The sequence below is a fragment of the Zosterops lateralis genome, assembly GCF_965231275.1.
Source record: "Zosterops lateralis genome assembly, chromosome: 5".
NCBI classification, from domain to species: domain Eukaryota; kingdom Metazoa; phylum Chordata; class Aves; order Passeriformes; family Zosteropidae; genus Zosterops; species Zosterops lateralis.
Window position 1 is genome coordinate 484931 of NC_139766.1, and position 14700 is coordinate 499630.

Here is a 14700-nt window from a genome sequence, read left to right on the forward strand (position 1 = left end):
TTGGAATAATAAACCCCCGTGTCTCTAGAACATCTCAGCTCTGCAGAGCTCCTTGTCCCTGCCATCCACGGAAAAAAATTCTACAAGAAACGATGGAGGGGTTTTGTGGGAATTCACCAGAGTGAGACAGAGTTAATGAGCACATCCAGTCTGGTGACTGGGATGCCCTGGCGAGGACAAACAGAACTTTGAGCTCATGAGAAGATGGGACTAAAAACCTGCTTAAGGGAGAAGATTCAATCAAGCCCCTACGATGATGATGTTGTAAAATGCACGAGTTGTTTGTATGATCTTTTAACCCAATTATTGTAGTAGAAATTATTAACCTTACTGAAATGGTGTATAAGTTCTTGGAAAACCTGAGTAAAATGGAATTCTGATCATGAATCAGTGTTCCCGTCCTTCCATCAATCGCCGATAGGGGATGTTAGGGGGAGGCTCTAACATCCTTGGAATCACTGGGAATACTGGGAGCACACAGCCCTAAAAAGCATCTCCATCTGGCTTTGATTTTCCACTGGGCTGGTGTAGCAATGTATCTGTATAACAAGACATTCTGGTGCACCAGCCAAACTGGCTGTGAGTAATGTCATCAAACCACCTGCAGTTTTGTTGTTGGAGCTCTCAGGAATTCATTGAGGTTACTGAGAAAACAACAGGGTCAAAAATAACAAGAGAGCCTGAGAAAATGTCTGCAAAAAATGTAAACCCTGGGTAGGGGAAGCACAAGGTGAGGATGGACACTGAGCACCTGGATGTCCTGGGGGATGTGTGCCTGCCCCAGGGAGGAGCAGCTCAGCCAGCCCAGAGCTGTGTGCCCAGGTGGACAGCAGACCTGGAATCCTTATCTGCCATGTGAACAATAAACAGCCTCTGTTGGGATCACACTGGTTCTGTTATTCACATTTCCCCTCATGAAGAAGCAGCTCAGCCAACCTAGAGATGCCCATGTAGACAGCAGACCTAGAATTTATATCTGCCATGTGATGTGAACAATAAACAGCTTTTGTTGGGATCATATTGGTTCTATTCATATTTCCCCCCATGAAGCAGCTCAGCCAACCCAGAGCTGTGTGCCCATGTGGGACAGCAGACCTATAAAGTCCATATCTGCCGTGTGATGTGAGCAATAAACAGCCTCTGTTGGGATCACACTGGTTCTGTTATTCACGTTGCCTCTCATGAAGAAGCAGCTCAGCCAACCTAGGGATGCCCATGTAGACAGCAGACCTAGAGAATCTGTATCTGCCATGTGATGTGAGCAATAAACAGCCCCTGTTGGGATCACACTGGTTCTGTTATCCAGTGGCCCATTTCCCCCCTGCAGTTGGCACAAGAAATCTGGAGAGGGGCCTGGAGAGGCAGGAATGGCTTCCACTGCAGGGTTAGAGGGGATTTTGGGCAGGAATTCCTGGCTGGGAGGTGCCAGGCCCTGGCACAGGGTGCCCAGAGCAGCTGGGGCTGCCCCTGGATCCCTGGGGGTGCCCAAGGCCAGGCTGGACACTGGATCCACTGGGGACAGTGGGAGGTGTCCCTGCCATGGCAGGGGGGGAACTAAATTGTCTGTGGGGCTCCAAACCCTCCTGTGCCTGCAGACCATGGAGGCTGTGCCCTTTGGAGCCCCTGGGGATGATGTTCAGCCCCTGCCTGGAGCAGCCCTGACCCAGAAATGATCTATAGAATTTATATCTGCCATGTGATGTGAGCAATAAACACCCTCTGTTGGGATCACACTGGTTCTGTTACCCAGTGGCCCATTCCCCCCTGCAGGCTGGGCTGGGCTGGGAGGTGCCCGTGGTGGGACAGCAGAATCACAGGATCACTTAGTTTGGAAAAGACCTGGAGATCACCAAGTCCAACCTCCCAGCAGGGATGGGGACAGAGCCCAGGAGGGAGCACCTGGTGGCTTCCCCAGGTACCAGGCAGGGCTGATGGCAGGAGGCTGGGGATGTCCCTGGGCAGGGGTGGCAGGGGCGCTGAGGGTGTGGGAGGGGGACAGGGGACACCCCCAGTGCCACCAGGGCACCGCACCCACCTCTTGTCACACTTGACGTAGCGGCCCTGGCTGTCCTTGCCGCAGTTCCCGTAGGTGTTCCCTGCCATGTTCACGTCCTGGAAACACGCGTCCGGCGCCGGCCACGCTCCTGCACATGGGGAGAGGGAAAGGGAAATATCCTGGGGAAGGCAGGCAGGAATCCCCACAGCAGGAGCAGCAGCTGGATGCTCATGGAGAACACACCATGGAAAAATCCCCCATGAGCTGCTGCTGTGAGTGCCGGGCCAGGGCAGGAGGGATGAAATTCTCTTTTTTCTGGAGTTTTGTGGAGGATTTTGGTCATGGAATGGGTTGGATTGGAAGAGACCTTAAATCTCCTCCAGTTCCATCCCTGCCATGGCAGGGACACCTCCCACTGCCCCAGGGACACCTCCCACTGTCCCAGGCTGCTCCAAACCCAGTGTCCAGCCTGGCCCTGGGCACAGCCAGGGATCCAGGGGCAGCCCCACCCTGTGCCAGCCCCTCCATCCACACCCCCACGGGCAGGGGCCACAGGGACCCCACAGGCAGCCAGCACTGAGACCCCATTGGAATTCTGGAAACTGAGAATTTGGGGTTTTAGTTTATAGTAATACATGTGAGTCAAGACAGAAGATTTTGGGCATTGTCTAAATCCCTCCTCTTCCTTTTTCCTCATGGGTTTGGGTGGTTTTTTCTAATTGGGTGAAAAAGGTCCCCATTGCAGGCCTTGGGTGGTCAGAAACACAAATAATACAGGTGTCACCTCGTTATTGGGTAATTAGCACTTAAATAACCTTGGAAAGAGTCAGAGGTGCTCCATTTTACCTCTGTTCTCTAACCTGCCAGATAGAGCCCACAGCTCGTAAATAGATAACAAATAATAAACATCCCAGTCTCAAAACGGCGACTCCCATGGATTAACCCTGACCTTGGCAGGGACAAAAAGAAGTAGAACCTTCCTGTTGGAGTCCAGGGCATCCCTCTGGGCACCCTGAGAAGTCACAGACCTCGGTAGAGAGGCCTGGGACCCCAAAAAGAGGGTCTGGGGTCTGTGCAGGGGGGTCTGGGGTCTGTGCAGAGGGGTCTGGGGTCTGTCCAGGGGGGTCTGGGGTCTGTCCAGGAGGGTCTGGGGTCTGTGCAGGGGGGTCTGGGGTCTGCCCAGGGGGGTCTGGGGTCTGCCCAGGGGGGTTTCCCTGGCACAGAGCCCAGGAGGACACAGGCTTTGAATTTGGTCCATGAGAAAAACTTCCAAGCAGAGAAGAATTGCAAGTCACAAATGTGTGACAGACAGTGGTGGAGTTATCATCAGGTAGAAAGTTTTAGGATTTTTAAAATGTAGATGCAAATGGACAAGATGGAGAAATCTGGGTGGAACTCTTGAGTCCTTCTCCCTTGGCCTCCATTGTCTGCAGTGACGTGGGCACAGGGGAGTTTCAGTGGGTTGGGGCAGAGTAGAGATGACCCTGTTAGTGCAGGTGGTGGACATTGGTATGGAGTGGTCAATAATAACTACTTAGTTATCTGAATAAAAGCAAAGTGACCTCCCATCATGGGGGGAGTCACATCGTGTCCAGGCTGCTGTGAACACCTTGGGGGACACACAGAATTGTAAGATAAGAATTGATAAACAACACAAGAAACCAAGAAAACCAAGACCTTGAGACTCCTCATCACTTGCACACCGAGCCCTGTGTCAGACCCAAAACCTTCAGAGCTCAGGAGGTAAAAACACTCCCCTCAGACCCACTCAAACCACCAGCCTTGAAATCTCAGATCAGAGAAAACATAAACCCAAGACTTCCCAAGACCCCCGAGGTCACCGGGGGGCACTGACCTGGCCCCCAGAGCTGCACGCACTGCTGCTGGTGTGTCATGCACATGCCGTTGCTGCAGTAGGCCTGGCCGCGGGCGCAGGATGAGCCGTCCAGCAGGTACACATTGGCCGGGCAGTACGGGGACGTCCCGGTGCAGAACTCGGGCAGGTCGCACGAGCCCGCGGCCTCCCGGCACAGCGTGCCCGCTGCCTTCAGCTGGGGGGGACAGGGACGTGGGGATGGGGATAGGAATATGGGCATGGGGATAGGGGATATTGGTACAGGGACATGGGTATGGGGACAGGGACGTGGGTATGGGGATGGGGACATGGGCATGGGGACAGGGACAGGGGGATAGGGGATATCAGCACGGGGACAGGGACATGGGCATGGGGACAGGGACATGGACACAGAGCCATGGGACAGTGAGTGGCTTCAGGGGGACAGGGACATGGGCATGGGGATAGGGGATATTGGTACAGGGACACGGGCATGGGGACAGGGACATGGGCATGGGGACAGGGATGTGGGTATGGGGACAGGGACATGGGCATGGGGACAGGGGATGTGGGTATGGGGACAGGGACATGGGCATGGGGACAGGGACATGGGCATGGGGACAGGGGATGTGGGTATGGGGATAGGGGATATGGGCATGGGGATAGGGACATGGGCATGGGGACAGGGGACAGTGTGGATGTAGGGGGACAGGGACATGGGCATGGGGACAAGGGACAGCGTGGATGGAGGGGGACAGGGGACATCAGCATGGGGACGGGGACATCAGCACGGGGATAGGGGACATGGGCATGGGGACAGGGACATGGGTACAGAGTCAGGGAACAGTGAGGGGCTTCAGGAGGACGGGAGACATGGGCACAGGGACAGGGGACATGGGCACAGGGACAGGGGACAGTGGATGCAGGGGGACACGAGACACTGGCACGGGGACAGGGGACAGCAAGGAGCTGCAGGGGGACAGGGGACATGGGCACAGGGACAGGGAACAGCATGTCTGCAGGGGGAGAGGGGACATTGGCATGGGGACGGGGACAGGGACAGTGTGGATGCAGGCGGACAAGGGACATGGGCACAGAGCCAGGGGACAGCGAGGGGCTGACCCTCCTGGCACTGCTGGTGGCCGTGGACATCTCACAGGTCCCCTGTGACACTGCTGGGGGCTGTCAGGGGACAGGGACACGTTCCTCAGCAGGACCTCAGCACAAGGCTGCCAGAGGGAACTCTCCTGGAGAGGGAGCTTGGAAAAGGGCCTGGAGGGGCAGGACACAGGGAATGGCTCCCCAGAGGGCAGGGCTGGATGGGAATTTGGGCAGAGATTGTTCCCTGGGAAGGTGGGCAGGCCTGCACAGGGTGCCCAGAGCAGCCGGGGCTGCCCCTGGATCCCTGGAATGGACATTGGGACTTGGAGCAGCCTGGGACAGTGGGAGGTGTCCCTGGGCCAGTGGGAGGTGTCCCAGCCATGGCAGGGGTGACACTGGCTGGGTTTTGGAGTCCCTTCCCACCCAGCCCACTCCATGATTCTCCTGCAGACACGAGGTCACACATGAGCCCTGCCCATGGGGCACAGGGAGTGTGACCTTATGGACAATCAGCACAGGAATCCCATGGGAATGGCAGGGCCGGGTCTCCAGCTCATCCCATGGGCTCGGGGTGGGCTCGGGGTGGGCAGGGGGTGGGCAGAGGGGGGTCCCACCTTGCAGCTGTGGCAGCAGTCGCCGTGGGCACACTGGGCCCCCTCCTTGAGCGTGCAGTTGTGGGCGTTGCAGCAGGGGTTGGTGCATTCCTGCGTGGAGAGTTCAGCCCCATGGGCAAGGGTTCCATCCCTTCCCCACCCACCGCAGCACTGCCCTTCTCATCCTGCCGCTGGGGAAACTGAGGCACGGAGGGCATGAGGAAGAACTGGGCACTCAAGGGAAAAGTCAAGGGGAAAGTCAGGACTGGGGTAAATGGAGTCAGGAAGGGGCGACTGGGAAAAGCCCTTGGGATGGAGTCCCCGTGGTGACAGCAAAGCCTTCCCTTGGAAATGCCCTGTGTGGGGATTCCCTCAGCTGAGGTGGGCTGCAGGGGGGTCACCCTGTACCCTCGTCCCCAGGGGGTCACTCTGTACCCCCATCCCCAGAGGACTCCCCTGTACCCCCAGCCCCAGAGGATCACTCTGTACCTCCATCCCCAGCAGGGCCCTTCTGTACCCAAATCCCCAGGGGGTCACTCTGTGCCCCCATCCCCCAGGGGGTCATTTTGTATTCCAATTCCCAGAGGACCCCCCTGTATCTCCATCCCCAGTAGGGCCCCTCTGTACCCCCATCCCCAGAGGGTCACCACACACCCCCATCCCCAGCAGACCCCCCTGCACCCCCATCCCCAGGGGATCACCCTGTACTCTAATCCCCAGGAGGGTCACTCTGTACCCCAGTCCCCAGAGGGTCACTCTGTACCTCCATGGCCAGGGGGTCAACTCTGTACCCCAATCCCCAAAGGGTCAGTCTGTACCTCCATCCCCCTCAGACTCCTCTGTACCCCATCCCCAGAGGACCCTCCTGTACCCCATCCCCTGTACCCCCCCTGTACCCCAATCCCCAGAGGATGCCCCTATACCCCAGTCCCCAGAGGAACCCCTCTGTACCCCAATCTCCAGAGGACCCCCCTGTCCCCCATCCCCTGTACCGCATCCCCTGTACCCCCCTGTCCCCCATCCCCAGCCCCCCCTGTACCTCCACCTCCCCACAGTCACAGTCCTCTCCCTCCTCCCTGAAGCCGTTCCCACATTTCCGAGCCACCACCAGGTCCTTGGTGTCGGGCAGGTTGAAGAGGCACATTCCCCCTCCCTTCTGGAAATAATTCTCCAGCTGCCTCCTGCTGCAGGAGCTGAACACGCGGGGAAAGGGGTGCCTGGGGGGGAAAACAGGGAGCAGGGCCAGGAAAAGATGGGAAATCTGTGAGAAATGGGAATTCAGGACATGGACAACGCGGCACAAACCCTCCCAAGAACAGATTCCCCGCTGTTCTGTGAGCCCAGGAACATCTCCCAGCCCAGCTGGTGCTTCCAGACAGACAACCAGGGGACAATTCTGAACCCCAAATTGCTCAGGAATGGGATTGGGGTGTGGGCAGAACCTCTGTCTGTCACCCCTGGGACATCAACAACTGGGGACAATTCTGAACCCCAAAATGCTCAGGAATGGGATTGGGGGGGGGTGGGCAGAGCCTCTGTCCATCACCCCTGGGACATCAACAACCAGAGGACAATTCTGAACCCCAAATTGCTCAGAAATGGGGGGCAGGCAGTCTTTATCCATCACCCCTGGGATATCAACAACTGGGGACAATTCTGAACCCCAAATTGCTCAGGAATGGGAGGCAGGCAGAGCCTCTGTCCATCACCCCTGGAACATCAAACCCCCCTGCAGGGAACCTGCCAGGACAGGACCCCCCCTGGTGTGAGCCCCAGGCCACAGATGCCACCCCAGCAGATGGATGTCACCTCAAATGTCACCACAGATGTCACCTCTGCCCTGGGACACCCACAGGACACGTCCCCACACCTGCAGGGCCCCCTGCTCCCAACTCTGCCCAAACCAAACCCCTTCCTGTTCTCACTGAGCCACAGAGGAAACGCAGCACCCACCTGGGCTACTGAAACACCCCGCAGCTGAGGGGGGTGAAAATCACTTAAAAAATAAAGAAATAGGAAAAAGAAAAAACACCAAAAAGGACCCAGAGAGCAGCAAAAATATTAAAATAAAATAAAATAAAATAAAATAAAATAAAATATAAAATAAAATAAAATAAAATAAAATAAAATAAAATAAAATAAAATAAAATAGCCAGAGCCTGCAATGTGTAAGGAGCTGAGGAACAGCAAAACCACTCATTTTCTACAGAACCTCTGAGCAAGACTCTTCTCCAATTTCACCGTTTGTGGGGAGGTTTCAGTGGTTTATGAAGAAGAAGGAAACATTTCCTCCTTCTTAGAAACAGTTTCATTTCCCCTTAAAGCTGAAAAATATTTTCATATCAGGACATCTCGAGATGACTCACAGGGCTGAGCGGTTTTGGCAAAAAAAAAGTGGTTTTTTGAGAAAAAGCGGTTTTGAAATCTCTTGATCTGGAGGGAAAGGCTGTGAGTGCCTGCAGAGCTCAGCCTGCAGCCTGTGAGGCTGAGCAGGCCGGGGTACCCTGCATGTGTTTATATGGATTCACATCCAGGGCTCTGCAAAGAGGAGCAGTCACAAATGTGCAAATAGGGGCAGGATGAACAGTCAGAAATCTGTAAAGAGGGGCAGCCTGAACACAGTCAGAAATGTGTAGAGGGGCAGGCTGAACAGTCAGAAATGTGTAAATATGGACAGGATGAACACAGAAATGTGTAAATAGGGACAGGATGAACACAGCGAGAAATGTTAAATATGAACAGGCTGAACAGTCAGAAATGTGCAAATTTGGGCAGGATGAACACAGTCAGAAATGTGCAAACAGGAGCAGGCTGAACACAGTCAGAAATGTGCAACAAGAACAGGATGAACAGTCAGAAATGTGCAACAGGAGTAGGATGAACACAGTGAGAAATGTGCAAATAGGAACGGGCTGAACACAGTCAGAAATTTGCAACAGGAACAGACTGAACACAGTCAGAAATTGTAAATAGGAACAAGCTGAACACAGTGAGAAATGTGCAAATAGGGACAGGCTGAACACAGCCAGAAATTGTAAATAGGAACAAGCTGAACACAGTCAGAAATGTGCAAATAGGGACAGGTTGAACAGTCAGAAATGTGTAAATGGGGGCAGCCTGAACAGTCAGAAATGTGCAAATAGGGGGAGGATGAACAGTCAGAAATCTGTAAAGAGGGGCAGGATGAACTGTCAGAAATGTGTAACAGGGACAGGATGAACAGTCAAAAATGTGCAAACAGGGACAGGCTGAACACAGTCAGAAATGTGCAAATTTGGGCAGGATGAACAGTCAGAAATGTGCAACAGGAACAGGCTGAACATGGTCAGGAATGTGCAAATAGGGGCAGGATGAACAGTCAGAAATGTCTAAATAGGGACAGGCTGAAAAGTCAGAAATGTATAAATAGAGACAGCTGAACACAGTCAGAAACGTGCAATAGAAACAGGATGAAGAGTCAGAAATGTGCAAAGAGGGACAGGATGAACAGTCAGAAATGTGTAAATAGGGACAGCTGAACACGGTCAGGAATGTGCAAATAGGGACAGGCTGAACACAGCCAGAAATGTGTAAATAGGGGTGGGATGAACAGTCAGAAATGTGCAAATTTGGACAGGATGAACACAGAAATGTGCAAACAGGGGCAGGATGAACAATCAGAAATGTGCAAATTGGGGCAGCCTGAACAGTCAGAAATGTCTAAATAGGGACAGGCTGAAAAGTCAGAAATCTGTAAATAGAGACAGCTGAACACAGTGAGAAATGTGCAAAGAGGGACAGGCTGAACAGTCAGAAATGTGTAAATAGGGACAGGATGAACACAGTCAGGAATGTGCAAATTTGGACAGGTTAAGCCAGAAATGTGTAATAGGAACAAGCTGAACGCAGTCAGGAATGTGCAAACAGGGGCAGGATAAACACAATCAGAAATGTGTAAATAGGAACAGATTGAACACAGTCAGAAATGTGCAAAGAGGGGCAGGATGAACAGTCAGAAATGCCTAAATAGGGACAGGCTGAAAAGTCAGAAACGTGTAAATAGAGACAGCTGAACCGTCAGAAATGTGCAATAGGAACAGGATGAAGAGTCAGAAATGTGCAATAGGAACAGGATGAACACAGTCAGAAACGTGTAGAGGGGCAGGTTGAACACGGTCAGAAATGTGCAAAGAGAGACAGGATGAACACAGTCAAACATGTACAAATGATAGGAACAGGCTGAACACAGTCAGGAATGTGCTTTCCCCCACCACAACCCGCCCAGGCAGAGGTTAAATCCTGTGGGATCAGGGCCAGGCTCTGGCAGCCCTGACACCACAACTGGGGTCCCACTGTTCCTTCCCGATTGGAAGAGCAGGTGGGTTCCAGTGACAGGGAATGAGCAGCTGCTTTTCCTCAGGGCAGGGATGTGTGGGGTGAGTGAATCATCAGGAGGAGGAAAACCCAAAGGGAGAAGGGCTCTGGAAAGGAAATCCACCGAGCAGGTGGATTATGAAGCCCATCCCATGGCAGGGACACTCCCACTGTCCCAGGTGGATCCAGCCTGGCCTTGGACATTCCCAGGGATCCAGGGGCAGCCCCAGCAAATGTGGGAATTCCATTCCCAGCAATTCCTGCCCAAGATCCCAGCCCAATGTCCCCTTTCCCAGTGGGATCCATTCCCTGTGTCCTGTCCCTGCAGCCCTTGGCCCCAGTCCCTCTCCAGCTCTCCTGGAGTTTTCCCCTTCAGGGACTCTGAGCATTCCCTGCACTTTTCCCTTCTCCAGGGGAACATTCCCAGCTCTCCCAGCCTGGCTCCAGAGCAGAGGTGACAACATTCCCTGCCCAGTGCCACCTGCACACAGCACCCACAGCCTGCTGGGGCCTTTGGAGACACACCCAGGGCACTGGGGACACTGGGGACACACCTGTGACACTGGGGACGCGCCCAGGGCCTTGGGGACACACCCAGGGCAGTGGGGACACTGGGGACACGCCCAGAACACACCCAGGGCAGTGGGGACACCGGGGACACATCTGTGACACTGAGGACACTGGAGACACTGGGAACACTGGGGACACGCCCAGGGCACTGGGGACACTGGGGACACTGTGGATACACTCAGGGCACTGTGGACACTGGGGACACACCCAGGGCAGTGGGGACACTGGGGACACACACAAGGCACCAGGGACACTGTGGACACACCCATGACACTGGGGACACCGGGGACACACCTGTGGCACCGGGGACACACCTTTGACACTGGGGACACACCTGTGGCACTGGGGACACTGTGGACACACCCATGGCACTGGGGACACTAGGGACACCGGGAACACACCCAGGGCAGTAGGGACACTGGGGACACCGGGGACACCGGGGACACACCTGTGGCACTGGGGACACACCTGTGACACTGGGGACACCGAGGACACTCACCCCGTGGCCGCGGCCATGACGCAGCCGCCCTGCTCAGGCGTGGCCTCCTGGCAGCAGCCCGCAGAGTCGTGCACCATGCCGAAGTTGTGGCCGATCTCGTGGGCCATGGTGGCCGCGGCCCCGATGGGCTGCTCCGCGTGGTCCTGCACAGCCGGGGCACAGCCACCTGTCACCGCCAGCCAGGAACAGCGGTGACACACGGCAGGGAATGGGGCACAGGGAGGGACCCCAAGGCCTGGGGGGCAGCTGGATCCCAGCAGGAGAAGGGGTCATGGGGGGAAGGTCCATGGCAGATGTGGGGTTTGGTCTCCTGAAATTCCCCTGTGGGACTGTTGGGGAGCTCCTGGCTGGAGACAACTGCTTCAAACCCGGGGTACATCCCAAAATCCAGAGATCTGGGTGACCCCCACCACCCTGCCCAGGGATCAAAGGTCACCGAGGCCACCGTGACCACCCCATCATGCCCAGGGCCGCCATCAGGAGGAGGAGGAGAAGTTTATCTGGGCAGAGATGATCCCAGAAATCCAGAGAGCAGAAGCAGGGAACAGTCAGAGGCTCTCCAGCGTGAGGGACAGGAGCACCACAGGAGATCCCAGTGTACCTGGGCTGGGAGAACAGCCCCCTGTGCACCTGGTGAACACCTGAGGGGTCAGGAGCTACAGCATCATCCCTCACCTTCAGGCTGTACCCCTGGCCCAACTTCAGGGGGCTCCTCCATCTCAGCTTCAGGGGGCTCCTCCAGCTCTCACCTTCAGGCTGCACCCCCAGCCCGGCCCCAGGGGGCTCCTCCAGCCCTTATCTTCAGGCTGCAGCCCTGGCCCAGCCCCAGGGGGCTCCTCCAGCCCCACAGAGAGCTCCATCAGGCCGGGGAAGCACAGGAACCCGCAGCCTCCCTTACCACGCTGACCCCTCCGGAGTTATCGGCGCTGCACATCCCCTCCAGCGGAGCCATCCCGATGGTGGTGCCCCCAAAGGTCTTCCCCCTGCCCAGGCAGGAGAACAGGGCCCAGCTCAGCACCTGGGGAGGGGTTTGGATTTCCCAGCCCCATCCAGGACCCCCTGGCCGTGTCCCCAGGCAGTGACCCACGTCAGCAGCTGGGCGTTGTCGTGTTTCTTGCGTGCCCTCAGCGACTTCTTCCACTGCAGGAAGGCCCAGAGCGTGGCGTTGGCGTCGCTGCTCACCGTGCACTGGTCGCGCTCCGTCCACACCTCCAGCCCGATCAGGGCCACCTTGATGTTCAGCAGCCTGTAGAACTGCAGAGGGGGACAGGTGGAGTTCCACGAATTCTCCAGAATTCCCTGTCCCTCCCTGGCGGGGCGTTAGGGCTGGTGGATGTTTCCCTGTTGTGGGAACTGACAGTGGTCAGGACGTGGATCCTCAGGCTCCAGGCAGTGCCTTGAAGCCTGTGGGAAAGCCAAGGACAGAACTCTCTCGGTCTGGCCTGGGAAATCATAAGGAGGAACCCAAAACCACCCTGTAGATCCCGTCCTCCTCACCCCTGGTGTTTTCCCACCTTGTTCACTGGCAGAGATGTTCACAAAAAGGTGGTGCCCTAAAGGACCAACCCTATTCATTGCACCCAAACTCTGTATAAAAGAATCTGCTTTTCAACAACCTTTGCTCTGAGCCCTGTGAAGAAATCAGAGTTCTACGTGTGGTTACATGAGCCCTCCTGAATTGTGACAATACCCTGTGACTCCAGAACACACCTGTCCCAAATCCACCTGCCCTCATGGGCTGCACAGGTGTGGGCACAGCAGCCGGCCAGGGTGGCACGATGACATTCGGTGACAACACCTCAGTGTGTCCCTCTGTCCTGGGTTTAGTGTAGGATGTGCACACAGTATTTATCCCATCCCCATCCCCATGAGCTGTTGGAACCAGGTGGGGCAGTGTTTTCCCAGGCCCCTCCTTTGGGCTCTTCTGCTCATGGCCCATCAATGCCTTGCCCAGGACTCACAGGGAACTCCCTCCAGGAGCTCTCTCTGTTTAATGGGCCATCAAGGAGCCACTGCACGACTCCTCATCCCATTGGGAGATGCTCCCAATGCCCAGGGGGAGGAGCCAAGCATTCCCACCTGGAGAGAATCTGGGATTTGGGACAGGACAAGCAGCCCTGAGCCACTGGATTCCCAGAGGAGCAGAGCTCCCAGACCTTTCTGTGGGATCACTGCTTCAGGAAGAGCCCCTCACCTGGACTGCTCCCCCCACCCTGCTCAGGGTGTGTTCTGACTCTGTCAGTGCTCTTTTGTGTTATTGCATTTATTTTATTTTATTTTATCTTATCTTATCTTATTTTATTTTATTTTTAATTATTTTTATTTTATTTTATTTTATTTTATTTTATTTTTTTTACCTTTCTTCTTATTAAATTGTATTCCCGACCTGGAGCCTCTCACTGGTTTTGCTTCCAAACCACCCCCCCCTTCTTTGCCAAAGGTTCCAGCACCGACTCCAGGCAGGGTCAGCAAACCCTTCCCTGCTGAGCTCAGCCCACAGGTGACAGAGCCCTGCCCACCACCAGCTCAGAGAACTCCTGAATCCCTTGATGGGTCCTGGCACAGCCGCCCAGGAGAGTGGCAGAGTCCCCACCCCTGAAGGGATTTAACGTCACATTCATGTGGCACTTGGGGACACGGGCAGGGATGGCCTTGGCAGTGCTGGGGAACGGTCGGACTGAAAAGACTTAAAGACCTTTTCTGACCTTAACAATTCCACAATTCCGTGGCTCCTTGCCCTGGTGGGACAGTCCCCAAGGCTCTGGCAGGTCCCTCACCTTGTCCACGTAGTTTGCGATCTCCACGATGCGCTGCTTGGTGTGGCCCAGGTCGAGGTTCTGGTTCCTGTACTGGAGAGAGATGAGGATGGGGAAGGGTCAGGGGGTAAATCCAGGCTGGAGACTGAGAGGGATCTGGGTTTTCTGCCCCCTCAGCTCTCACCAGAGTGTGGTCAGCAACGATGAAGAGCTCCATGTACTTCATGGTCCTCCAGGCATCTCTCCTGGCCTGCGGGCAGACACAGGGCTCAGCAAACAGGAGCAGCCCTTGGCTCTGGGCACCCTCCAGACACCACAGAGCTGCTCAGGAGGGACGGCTGAGAGGGGAAACTGAGGCACAAGGTGACAGGGAACATTTGGGATGGCTCCAAAGGACCCCACATCATGTCTCACACTGTAGGATGCAGCACCGAGACCCAATTTATCCATGAGGAGTCACCCCACTGGATTTACCCAGGAGGATTTATCCAGTGGATTTACCCATGAGGATTTACCCACAAGGATTTACCCCAGTGAATTGACCTATGAGGATTTACCCATAAAGATTTACTCAGGAGTATTTACCCATGAGGGTTCACCCAGTGGATTTACCCATGAGGATTTATCCAGTGAATTTACTCATGAGCATTTATCCAGTGGAGTTACCCAAGAGGATTTACCCCAGTGGATATACCCATGAGGATTTACCCATGGGGATTTACCCAGTGGAGTTACCCACGAGGATTTACCCCAGTGCATTTACCTGGGAGGATTTACCCCAGTGAATTTACCTATGAGGATTTACCCATAAAGATTTACCCCAGCGCATTTACTCACGAGGATTTACCCCACTGGATTTACCCATGAGGATTTACCCAGTGAATTTACCCATGAGGATTTACCCCAGCGCATTTACTCACGAGGATTTACCCCAGTGGAGTTGCCCACGAGGATTTACCCCACTGGATCTACCCATGAGGATTTACCCAGTGGATTTA

At 55.0% G+C, this 14700-nt stretch overlaps 1 protein-coding gene across 1 annotated transcript in view; it reads right to left on the reverse strand.

Annotated features, from left to right (window-relative positions):
- Positions 1 to 14700, reverse strand: part of ADAM33 (ADAM metallopeptidase domain 33) — a gene marked incomplete at its 5' end in the record, with an annotated part of 42388 nt that overhangs the window by 12521 nt on the left and 15167 nt on the right. The window contains 9 exons of the mRNA XM_083862340.1: positions 2036 to 2144; positions 3852 to 4047; positions 5546 to 5635; positions 6564 to 6741; positions 10947 to 11089; positions 11845 to 11929; positions 12034 to 12200; positions 13724 to 13795; positions 13887 to 13952. Of these exons, the coding sequence (XP_083718466.1) occupies positions 2036 to 2144; positions 3852 to 4047; positions 5546 to 5635; positions 6564 to 6741; positions 10947 to 11089; positions 11845 to 11929; positions 12034 to 12200; positions 13724 to 13795; positions 13887 to 13952 (1106 nt within the window). The remainder of the gene's footprint in view (positions 1 to 2035; positions 2145 to 3851; positions 4048 to 5545; positions 5636 to 6563; positions 6742 to 10946; positions 11090 to 11844; positions 11930 to 12033; positions 12201 to 13723; positions 13796 to 13886; positions 13953 to 14700) is intronic.